General features: G+C 38.5%; 1 protein-coding gene across 6 annotated transcripts in view; it reads left to right on the top strand.

Annotated features, from left to right (window-relative positions):
* tbc1d1 (TBC1 (tre-2/USP6, BUB2, cdc16) domain family, member 1) overlaps positions 1–11,319 on the top strand; it is a 57,250-nt gene that overhangs the window by 31,903 nt on the left and 14,028 nt on the right. For all 6 annotated transcript variants that reach the window (XM_015032374.1, XM_015032375.1, XM_015032376.1 and 3 more), the window contains 3 exons: positions 4,479–4,679; positions 7,993–8,154; positions 9,390–9,548. In XM_015032374.1, coding sequence (XP_014887860.1) covers positions 4,479–4,679; positions 7,993–8,154; positions 9,390–9,548 — 522 coding nt within the window. The remainder of the gene's footprint in view (positions 1–4,478; positions 4,680–7,992; positions 8,155–9,389; positions 9,549–11,319) is intronic.

The following is an 11,319-nucleotide window of genomic DNA, read 5'->3' as shown; positions in this document are numbered from 1 at the left end:
TTTTTTTTTTTTTTAAATTTTTTTTTCCCTTTTTTTTTTTTTTTTTTTTTTTTTTTTTTTTTTTTTTTTGTTTAAGCAAAAAAAAAAAAATTAAATAATAATTAAAAAAAAGTGGACAAATTAATTCATGTTAAAAATAACAATCCGGCCCAGATTTTGGTCACTTTGACGTTTAGCAAACATCATCAATTATATTTGATAGTTTGCAAAACAAATCAAAATGTTAATTATTTTTACCTACTCAATCAAAATAAATGATATTATAATACCCATTCCTAAAATATAATTCATAAAGAAGCACAGTTTCTACTGTTTTGGTACTTTGTCCTGCAGTACTGGTGTAAAGGACTACATAAACTTTGACCAGTTAAAATTTCCATTTGGAAAATTACAGGAAACATTAATCAGACTCGTACTCTTGAGTAAACCCAGCGCATTTAATAACAAAGCTCTTCTTAGAGTGGATAAAGCTGAGACTAACCAGCAGCTTACACTTAATATCTGAAAGGTTTATATGAATTATAGGATTAGCATGATGCCCTGCAAGGCACACATGTTCACGTCTCAAATCTCATATAATCAAATTCATTCATCTTTCATCAGTCTGTTCTTTTTTTCTCCTTGAAACAAAGGTTCAAACTGAAAGAATATGTTGAAACTATTAAAAATCTCAATCTGATGAAAGTAATTACCTTTCAGAAAATAAAATAAGGAATAAAGTATGAGAAATTTACGTTTTCCATGCACATTTCGTTTTTCCATTCTTATTCTCAAACTCCACTTTTCCAAACTGGAAACCTAAACAGGGTACCTATGCATGCATACAGGTACCCTGTATGTATTCTGTACAAGAACATTAATCTTTTGACTGCTTGATCTGCCAAAATGTATTTTTCTATGCACAATTTATGCTTAAAATAATCAAAGCAAAGAGTTTAATAAGCATGCACCCCAACAAATGACACAAGTTTAGTGTCTCCAAGGATGACTTGAATACGTTTTATTGTAAACAAATGCTGACAGGTGATTTATGTCAGCGGTTAAGTCAACAATTCTGTCTTGTATTTTTCAGTCAGGCAGAACATTTGACAGCGCAGTCAAACCCCAGGCTACTTCAGCACTGTTCTGTTAAAGTATTTCTCTTAATCTTAAGCAAGTAATTTGTTTAATATCATGCAATATCGATCACCTGTCGCAGAATTTGTTCACAATGAAATGTATGCAACTCATCCTTGGAAACACTAAACTTTTTATTCTTTGGCTTGCATAATATTAAATCCTATGTTTATTATTATTAAGATCAGATTACACACAGAAAAAATATATTCTGGTAGCTCAAGCAGTTGAGGTAATGTTCTTAAGCTGAGTTTGGTCTAAACAGCTGGACAGTGACAGATTTTGTCACCTCTAACTGAATTTGCACATTGCCATAAATATTGTTCTTGCAACAAAAATAGCACATTTAAGCACTTTTTCTTATGCCTGCTAGAGATGGCAAAGACCGTGGTGTTGATCTTTTCACGTTAGTTTGTGTTTACCAAACAAACACAGTAACTATAAGTAAGTCACAACCATGTAATTATGACAACAAGAAGAGATGGGATTCTGCTGCGTCATGCACATTCTGAGCCATGACTGTCCGAGGTTAAATAATCCTGATTTTTGTTTTTCAGGTTTGCTTAAGAGCTATTTGTTAGAGAATCTCCTTGCTAGATGTTTTTGGTAGTATTGTATTGTATGCTCAAAGAGAGTCTTGGGAGCTTTGTGATAATTCAAAGAAAGTTTCGTAATTGATATTGTGATTCCAGTGTATTAGTGTAACAGTTTTATGCGTTCCTGATATTCTCCAATCTCACTGTCAACATGTCCAAACACAGCATGTCCCTTTAAAAAAAAAAAATCCAATGGATAAAACGGAGGGCTGCACAGTGGCGCAGTTGGTAGAGCTGTTGCCTTGCAGCAAGAAGGTTCTGGGTTCGATTCCCGGCCCCAGTCTTTCTGCATGGAGTTTGCATGTTCTCCCTGTGCATGCGTGTGTTTTCTCCAGGTACTCCGGTTTCCACTCCGGTTTCCTCCCACAGTCCAAAAACATGACTATCAGTTTAATTGGCCTCTCCAAATTGCCCCTAGGTGTGAGTGTGTGTTTGCATGGTTGTCTCTGTGTTGCCCTGCGACAGACTGGCGACCTGTCCAGGGTGACCCCGCATCTCGCCCGGAACGATAGCTGGAGATAGGCACCATCAACCCTCCCGACCCCACTAAGGGACAAGGGTGTAAAGAAAATGGATGGATAAAACAAAAACTTTGCTGTAAAATATACAACCTTCCTGTTGTCTGCTTTAAGTCTAGCTCTCTCTCACTTTCTCACAGCCCTGATAAACCTTCGATGTGTAGAAATTACAGTTTTCTATCATCAGATTTAGTCGTGACTTTAAACGTCCCCCTCATGTCTTCACCACCACTCTCACCCACGCAGGGATTTTCTCTGGGGAGGTAACTTTATCTAGTGAGTACGTTGGGGAATGTGGGACTATTGTGTCCTTTTTATCTGCCATCCCACTGCTGTTCATTAGGGAGTAGGGAGGGCGCGCCTGTTTTCTGTTCATTACGCCTCCCTCCTCTAATGAAACCGGTAAGGAGCTGGGAAGACGTCTGTCTGCAGGAATAAAAAGATCTGAACCAAACATTTCGTTATTTCGTTTTGAGTCAGCAGCAGAAAAAACAGAGCTTTTAGCGGGTCACTGCAAAGGACTTTGTGCTGGCTGAATGCAGCGCTGAGTTGGATGTGTTTTTGTGAGCTCATGGATGTGTCTAGAGAGTGTGTGTTGGCATGGGATGGTGGTACTTCAAGGTCATGTTGACAGTCCACACACAGACAGCGCCAGAGGAAAGCACCAGTCTTGTTGACCCACTTTGTGTGTTTTGTGTGTGTTCAACAAAGTTCTAGCAGTGTTGCTTGCCCAGGAAATTGCCTGTGTGCCACTTTGCAGAAATGAATGGGTGTGAGAGGTTTTTATGTTGTATTCAGGCATACACACAGCTTTAACAATAAAGGGTAAATTAGGATGAGAAAAACTATGCAATTTATTTTTTTCTTTCAATGCAGGCAAGCCTCCAGCTATGAAGTTCTTTGTTTTTTTTTCCACACCCCACTCCTCACAGAGGTTCTGTTGCAACAGTGTCGCCGTCTGAGTTTGTCTAAGAAATGTATACCTCTATATCTCTCAAAAGATCTAAATAGCTTTTATCTAAATTCGTGTGTTCGTCTGCATCACCCCTGAATCAGTCTGCGCATTTACTTCTACCTGCAGAGCTATAATTCTTTGTAGTGATGGCTGGTTTCAGCATGTCTGAGAAACTCTCTGACTCAGACATAAAGAGATAACTGTGCATAAATTGTAAACCTGGCACAGAGTACACAGTTGTAATCCTGTTTGTCTATTAATGCCTTGGCATCAAGGTTTGTCTTGATGCCAAGGTTTTTTATTTTTTTCAAAAAGCTGTCTTGCATTTTTTTTTTTTTCCTCAGAAGAACTTTATAAAAAGATCAGGATCAAATATGCATACCTATCTAGCACGGGCAGATATGTGTGTGTGCGGATACTTGTTTGTGCGTGTGGATGCCAAGGTAATCAAACTGATCATGATTTTCCTAAGAACTAAAACAGAAGCACTATCTAGATAATTGGTATGTCCCTCCTCTGAACAGCACAGGTTTTTTGCCTTTTTTTTTTTTTAAGCGTCCCTCTGCTTCCGCTTATCCTCATGCTCCAAATTTTACTCACTTGTGCCGTCAGTTGTAAATCACTCTATTTATTTATTTTTTTTCATGTTTTGATTCTTTGATTTTAAACATGTCACCCCGGAATCAGTTTTTCTTTCTTCAAAACATATAGATTTTGTAAATAATAAACGCACAGGTAAATCAACCACACCACTTTCCAGAGGACAGATCACACAGGTGGGTCAATAAACAGATGCAAATCAGCTATTAAATGGTTAGCAGTGCAGTTTTCTACTTCCTTAAAGTTGCAGTCACTTACATTTATGGCGCAACATAAAAATTCTGGTTTGCTCCATTTTTCCAGCAATGAAATCTACAGGATTTTATTTCTGTAGTAGTGCAGAGGTCCGATGCAAAAGCACAAAGTTACAGAAATTAGAGATGTTTCGAAATGTCCGAAACGACAGAAGATTGACGTCTCCCAACATCACTAATGTAAAAACTGTTAAGTCATGCATCCTGTTGAATGCCACCACAGTGTCTAAAGGTAGAACTTCTCAGCACAATCCAAACAGTTTGACTGGTATGAAAGTTACCAGACTTCTAGGATTTTTGCATTACTACACTGTATTTGTTGGGTGACTTAAGCTGCATAATGACTGCAGCTCAAATCACAAACTAAGATCACACATTATTTTTGATTCCAGAATTAAAGCTATATTTTCTAAACATACGTTTTGTTTTCCCATTTCAGAGCGGGTGGATCCCTGCCTAGATGGGGGTCTGATATGTGTGGGCCAGGTGTCGGGGATAGGTAATGGAGATTCAACCATGAGAGCCTTGCCAGAGGAGGGGACGAAGAGGAGCAAAGTGGAGCTGAGGGAGCTGTGGAGGAAGGCCATCCTACAGCAGATCTTGCTGCAGCGAATGGAGAGTGAGAACCAGAAACTGCAAGGTGAGATGGAAGCATGGACAAGTTAAATGGTACCTGTTTACTCTGGATTTGTCTTAACGAACCAAAACTTACTTTGATATTTGCTCATAGATTTGCAAAAAAAAATTCTACACGTCTGTGTCATAAATACAGCAGCACATGGTGTTGAGGAGGGAATCTGTATGTAGAGACAATTCTGGCCTTTTTATTGGAAGTAACACCAGCTAAATATCCAAACTTAACAATATGAACTCATCGCAAACTTTAATGGATTTGAAATTATGAATTTATCATCATAAACGTAATGAGATACACAGAGAAATGGGCTGGTGATCAGAATCGGCAGATTTTCTAGATTTTCTACTCGGTTCTCCCTGACTTGTTTGGCTGGAAATGACAAAACTGTAATCAGTGAAGGCATCATAAACAACCATCTCCCGTCAGCAGCTCAAAATGTGCCAAAAAAAATATTGTTTCATCTTAAATACCAAAATCTATTTAAACGAAATATTTTTACAGTATCGGCGTCTTTAAGTGGTCAGTGCTTCATTTGTAAATAACTATCACTCTTTCTGTCAAAACAAGTTATTCTTTATGACGCATAGCCTGTTAAGATGTGCATTAAATAAGATTCTGTAATTAAGGACACACCTTTTCTCGTGTAGGGCCTGCCACAACCTCAAATTAATAGAGCATATTATGTTTTGTTTGTGACTTTGCATGTGTTTACCGGGAACTAAACCTTCAGGGTGTGCCAGGTGCTCCACCTCTTTGATGACCGAGTTGGCATGGAGCTACACTTCAAGTAGCTGTTTGTCATTGCCATAACTACCTGTCTTACTTGTAAACCCTTAAGTGATACACACCCATCGCGCAAATAGAAATGATCACCTCCGCAGTCGGGTGGAGTCGGAGATATTGGTGTGTTATCATCAAAATAAAAAAAGTCCTGCTGAATCTCTCTAAGCTAACAAATTTGCCCATGTTCGTATTTTTACCACATTGAATCTTCCCGGCAGAGTTGCTCGTTTGTTTTTTCTTATTTTGGAGCTCCACCTTTGTGTCCTACTTCTTGCCCGTTAGTCTGTGTGCAGCTCAGTTTGTCTGTCTGCCCTGTTTTTGGGTAACTATGAAAGCGCATGTGTGCGTCTCTCCTTCATTATGTGTGGATCTTTGTCAGCTCCTGGGTGGGGTATCCTGTCTTGTTTTGTGTTATCAAAGGCGGAGTGTTCCGGCAGCAGAGAAAGAGAACGAACCAGAGAGTAGGAGGCTAGGAGAGACTGGAAGGTGGAGCCACTGCATGCCAGCTGGGCTGCTGCCAAAGAGCGAGTCTTGATGGACTTGATTCTGCTTGCTCAAGGCAGATAAGACAGACAGCCTCTATTCTTGCTCTGGGTGTGTCAACCACCAGCTCCTTCCAGTTTTTTTTTTTTTTTTATTTCTTTATTGTCCTCTTTGCTTTCCAGGCCGCCTCCATTACGTATCTCTCTTTGACTGCTGATTTTTCACTTTATAATCAGCATTCCTTTGCAGCTTTGAAAAGTTTGGAATTTGATTTAGATATTTTACAAGTCTGGATAAGTTTAGGAAAAGAAAATAGAGCAGAAAAATGTCCTTATATTCACACTTTATTTCTATGTTCTGTTTTAAAAGTTATATCCATCTCTCTGTCACATATTTCTCTTCTTTCCCATCTACTGTCCCTCTTACTTTCTTAAGCTTTCTCACATCTTTGTGGTTCTGTAGGAAGCTCAAGTCTTCATGATATTTTAAGCTTGACCTCACTCAACAGATAGATCTGCATGGCATTTTTATTGTGTATTTTATTGATTATTAGTTTTTGTACATCACAAATCAGTGGGAGAAAAAATACTGAGGCTCAGAAAAACAATTTCAACTTTCTAATGCTCTGAATCCGGCACTTAATATACTTGTTGCATATTTTTGGTTGCTTGTGTTAAAAGCAGCCCACCAAAGTGGTTGTGGTGTAACTTCAGTTGTCTCTGGATGTTTTTGGCTACAATTTTGTGATGCAATGATGATGCCATAATACCTTCCATTTCCTGGAAGATATAAAAGAACAGATTGTAATGCAACGCGCTACATTGTCTCCATCCTGTCCCAAAGTGCTCATATCACTCCTCCGGATTCCCGGCCAAGTCACAGGCGGTCACTGGGCGTACGCCGCACATGACTGGGAAGGAGGGAAGAGGGAGAGCACGGCTCATGATTGACACAGATGTGGAATTATCTGAGTGAGGAGAGCGAAGCAGAAAGAAACAGAAGCAAAGATGAATTGTGAAGAACCTGGGGAGGCAGAGAGGAAGGGTGCGGTCAAAAAAGAGAGGGGTGTTGGGTGTTTCCTCAAATTCTTTGATCAGGGTTGTGAAAATGGTAGCAGAAATCACAGTTTTGTGTGTGTTGTTTTTTTTTTGTTTTGTTTTCCGTTGTTGCTTCAATCTCACATTTCTGGGCTCGGTTACACCATGCAAATGAATTTCCCTCAGCAGGGAGAGGTTGTAGCCATCTACCTATAGTGACGACTCTAATGCTCAATAACATACAGGAATTAATTTTTTTTTTCTTTTTTTTGGTTTTTTGCTTGTTGAAAATTACAGATATCCGAAGTATAATATTACTGAATCCAACTTTTGCAGAAAAAAATCATTTGCATGGCTGTTTAATAATGTTTCTGCACAGGAATGCATGAAATTAACCTTCTAATTATGAAGATGTGGCATGTATCAGCTTTGCAGCCACCGCCCAGAGCTTTCTAATAAATAACAGTGTGTTATTGTCATGCTAAGTGTGAAGCCAAAGAGGGATGAGGTCAGAAAAAGAAATTAATAAATGTGTGGCAGGGTTGTAAAGAAAAACAAGATTTACTGATATATCAGACTAATATAACCTGACTAAATGGAGTTTTAAATGATGATTCTGAAATTATGGATAAATTTATTCCAGATGCAAGTGGACCATGCAAAATATTTACGCTTTTTTTACATGTCAGTCTATCAAACGTTTTGTTGGAGATCATCAAGATGGGTTTTGGACCCTTGTGTTCTTGGTCAGCAGTGGTTTTCATCTTGGATGTTTGTTTTTTTTTTTTTCACACCGATTGTTGAATCATGAATAAAAACATGGATAGAAAATATATTTGCACCACTACTCCAGCTGGCGATTATAAACTCTTCCAATGACATAAAGGTAGCAAATATTTCCTATCAGGTGATCATGTGACAACACAGACACCCATGTCTGAATTAAAGCATTGGTCTGACTGGTTTGGTATATTCAGATCTTTACCTGTGTTGTTTTTGTGTTTGCCCCACAGCCTCAGAGAGCGATCTGCAGAACAAGCGCCTGAAGCTGGACTATGAAGAAATCACTCCATGCCTGAAGGAGGTCACTGTGGTGTGGGAGAAACTCCTGAGTACACCTGGCAGGACAAAAGTCAAATTTGACACAGAGACCATACATGCCGCAGTTGCACAAGGTACTCGTTTGGCTTCTCAGATAGATGCATACAGCAGTGCTGCGTGGAACTATTTGTTCAGCCCTAAAATCAGCAAACATTTGCAAATATTGACCTAGATGTGATGTAAGGGCCGTGCTGATTAAGTTTCTCTTCTCCTCGAAACTCATCTGAGTCACTTTAGATTTAGAGTTTCTGTTTTCTACATACCAGGAGGCAGCAGAGTTCTAGACATTTATTCATCTGCATTCATACCTTCAGCACCGTTTTTTAAAGCTATCCACATGGTAAACATTATTTTCTTCATTAGCAAAAGAAAAACACTACAGTATTTATATACATTGAATTCTAAATATTGTCGATTTATATTTTGTATAGCATATTTTGCTAGATGATGTGGGATTGTAAAGGATATGAATGAAGACGGGGAGACAGTGGTGAGGTGTGCAGTCGGAGTCAGAGACTTGGTTAAAGTACGGCTCGCCTCTGACCCCTTTATGTTTTGGAAAGTTGTTTCTGTTTTGCTTAAAAGCCTTAATTGGCTGCATGTTATCACTTATGTGACAATTACCTTTCATTTATTTTACACATTTCCTTTTTTTTTTTCTTTTTTTTACCACCTTTAGCTGTCTGGGAGTCAGCACTCTGTTTTGTCCATTGTGCAAAATCAGAATATTCTTTACTTATTTATTTTCTATTAACATTAGGAAGATTATCTCTTGACATTAAAACTAATCTGAGCAGTGGTGGACTTAAATTCATGCGTCACAGCTGCGGAAACCTTAGGAAGAGAAACGATAAATGTTAATATAAAATTCAAACGAGTAATTTGATTTTAAAGAAGTCACAAAACTTCACCAAATGTGACAATCTTTTCCTTTAGATGCAATAATATCTGATATTAGTGGTGCAACTCCAAGGGTTTGCATAGTTCAGAGTGATGTCAGCGCACCAAGGGCCTACTATCTTGTTTTACAAGCATGTTTTACAGCTTGTATTTAGTTGGACTTTGAATTCAGGTCAATTCCCAAAAGGAATGACTAAAATAAAGGCAACTTTTTCAAAATACTTTCTGAAAGACGGTGGGGGGAAATTACATCTTGCTCTGCTCATCTCAGTCGTGTTATATACATGCTATGCAAGTACAGGCCATAAACCATATTTTACAGTCTGATGTCAAATCTTTGTCTTATTACCATTTTTTTAGGCACATTTGTCCCAAATCTAAGCATCGTTTTTCTGCCTGTTCCTGACAGGTGTGCCAAGGCAGCATCGAGGTGAGATCTGGAAGTTCCTCTCTGAGCAGTATTTGCTCCGGCAGACGGTTCCCTCTCGGCCCCCCTCCAACCACACTCCATACAAAGAGCTGCTGAAGCAACTCACCTCGCAGCAGCACGCCATCCTCATAGACCTCGGTAACATAACCACACCAAAAAGAACATTTTTACAATCCCACATATATGCAGTACTATATTTATTTACTTTTACAGGTCTTAAAATGTGCCTCAAATCCTGCTTTTACCTTTTTTAAAACAGGCGTTTTACTGCTGGAGGCAAGAAGTCCTTTTTTTTTTCTCTCTCTCTCTCTCTCTTTTTTTTGTTACCGTCCTGAAAATTGTCTTTTTAAGCTGACATCATAATTTTTAAGGGTACAAATGACAAAGGATGTTTGTCATCATGAAGCACCATTTATAATAAAACTTTAAGATAAACCGACACCTTTGTCTTCATCTTACGATCATATTAGGTCTAAAACATGACATTCTTGTGTGTAAACTCGTCCTCCATATTTCATTACCCTCTGCATGAAGGATTTCTGCTGCATTAGAGCTTGTAGATGTAGCGATAAACAGAAGACGAGGAAAATTTGAAGGCGTATAAACACTTTTGCAAGGCATTGTATGCGTTTCCTCCTGTTTTCAAAAGGTTTGATGTGTACAGTATAAGCAGTGTTCGCAGTATTTTTCTTTAACTTCAATCTAACAGCAAAACTACATCTAACACCTACCACCCAAAAACCCACACATGCGTATGTAGTACCTACACCCCACCCATATAACACCCACATACTTATATGGGTACCACCCACGCATCTATCCCTGCTGCATTTAACCTCCAGCGTTTTTGTTTTTGACCGTGTCTCAGTCATCTGGCTGAGCATCAGATAGGACCGTGATAACAAGCGAGACGCTTTACTGACACGACCTGGTGAGGAGGTGTGATGTGTTGCAAAGCGCATTGTTTACGATGTTGAGAAGCAGAGCGATATACCAGTCAAACCACTTAATCTAAAATGCAAATTTCCTTGGAAACAATACAAGTGTGTGAATTGGAGAGCCTCAGCATCTGATGCAGACACGCTTTTGTTTGAGCCGGCTGCGGAGTCATGTTCGGTATGTTCAGAAACGTAAAGCCCTCCAAGCGCATTCCTCGCGTAAGAACTCACAGGTTCCCCCCCATCGTCGTCTTCACACGTTACAAGTTTAGGTTCTTCAGTCTTAAAGTAGACATGCCTTCTGGTTTCATAGTGTCTTTTTACACAAGTCCATGTTGGTTTAAATACCTTTCTTTCCCTAATTAATGAAATCATTATTTGAAAGATGCTTTTGGGAGTTCCTCAGGCTCTCTTTGGTTTTTATTAAAACTTGATGAACCATGATCTGAAACATTTAGATGCGTCAGGAAAATTTGAGGAAATCTGTCAAGGAGCAAATACTTTTTCATGTATCTGCTCTGTTACTGAGCCTGTTGTCCTGGTGAAAGTTTTTAAACAGTGGTGAGTTAGTCATAGTGTGAGATGCCGCTTGTTTAATTTGCAATAACAGCATTTCTTTAGTAAACGCTTGGTTGTTTTTTGAAAATGATGCATCTGCTTCTAAAAAATACTTCTGACATCAACATGTGAAACATTCAGCCCTTTCTGCTAGGCTTATTAATACAGTGTGTGGCTGATCTGTTGATTATTATTTGGATTAATTGATTAACAATCAGATAGCAAAATGTGATCAAGAGGAGATTTTTTTTTTTCATTTTTTTTTTAACAGAATTTGAACGAGATGAAGCTAAATCTATACCACTTGAGGAGTTCTGGTTAGAACATATTTGCAGACAAAGAACATCTTTTTTTTTTATCTCAAATGCACATATATATATATATATATATATATATATATATATATATATATA

The sequence above is a fragment of the Poecilia latipinna genome, unplaced genomic scaffold (assembly GCF_001443285.1).
Source record: "Poecilia latipinna isolate Pla-1442-1.1 unplaced genomic scaffold, P_latipinna-1.0 Scaffold237, whole genome shotgun sequence".
Lineage (NCBI taxonomy): Eukaryota > Metazoa > Chordata > Actinopteri > Cyprinodontiformes > Poeciliidae > Poecilia > Poecilia latipinna.
Note: the sequence above shows the minus strand (reverse complement) of the source record. Positions and strands in the feature narration are given on the sequence as shown.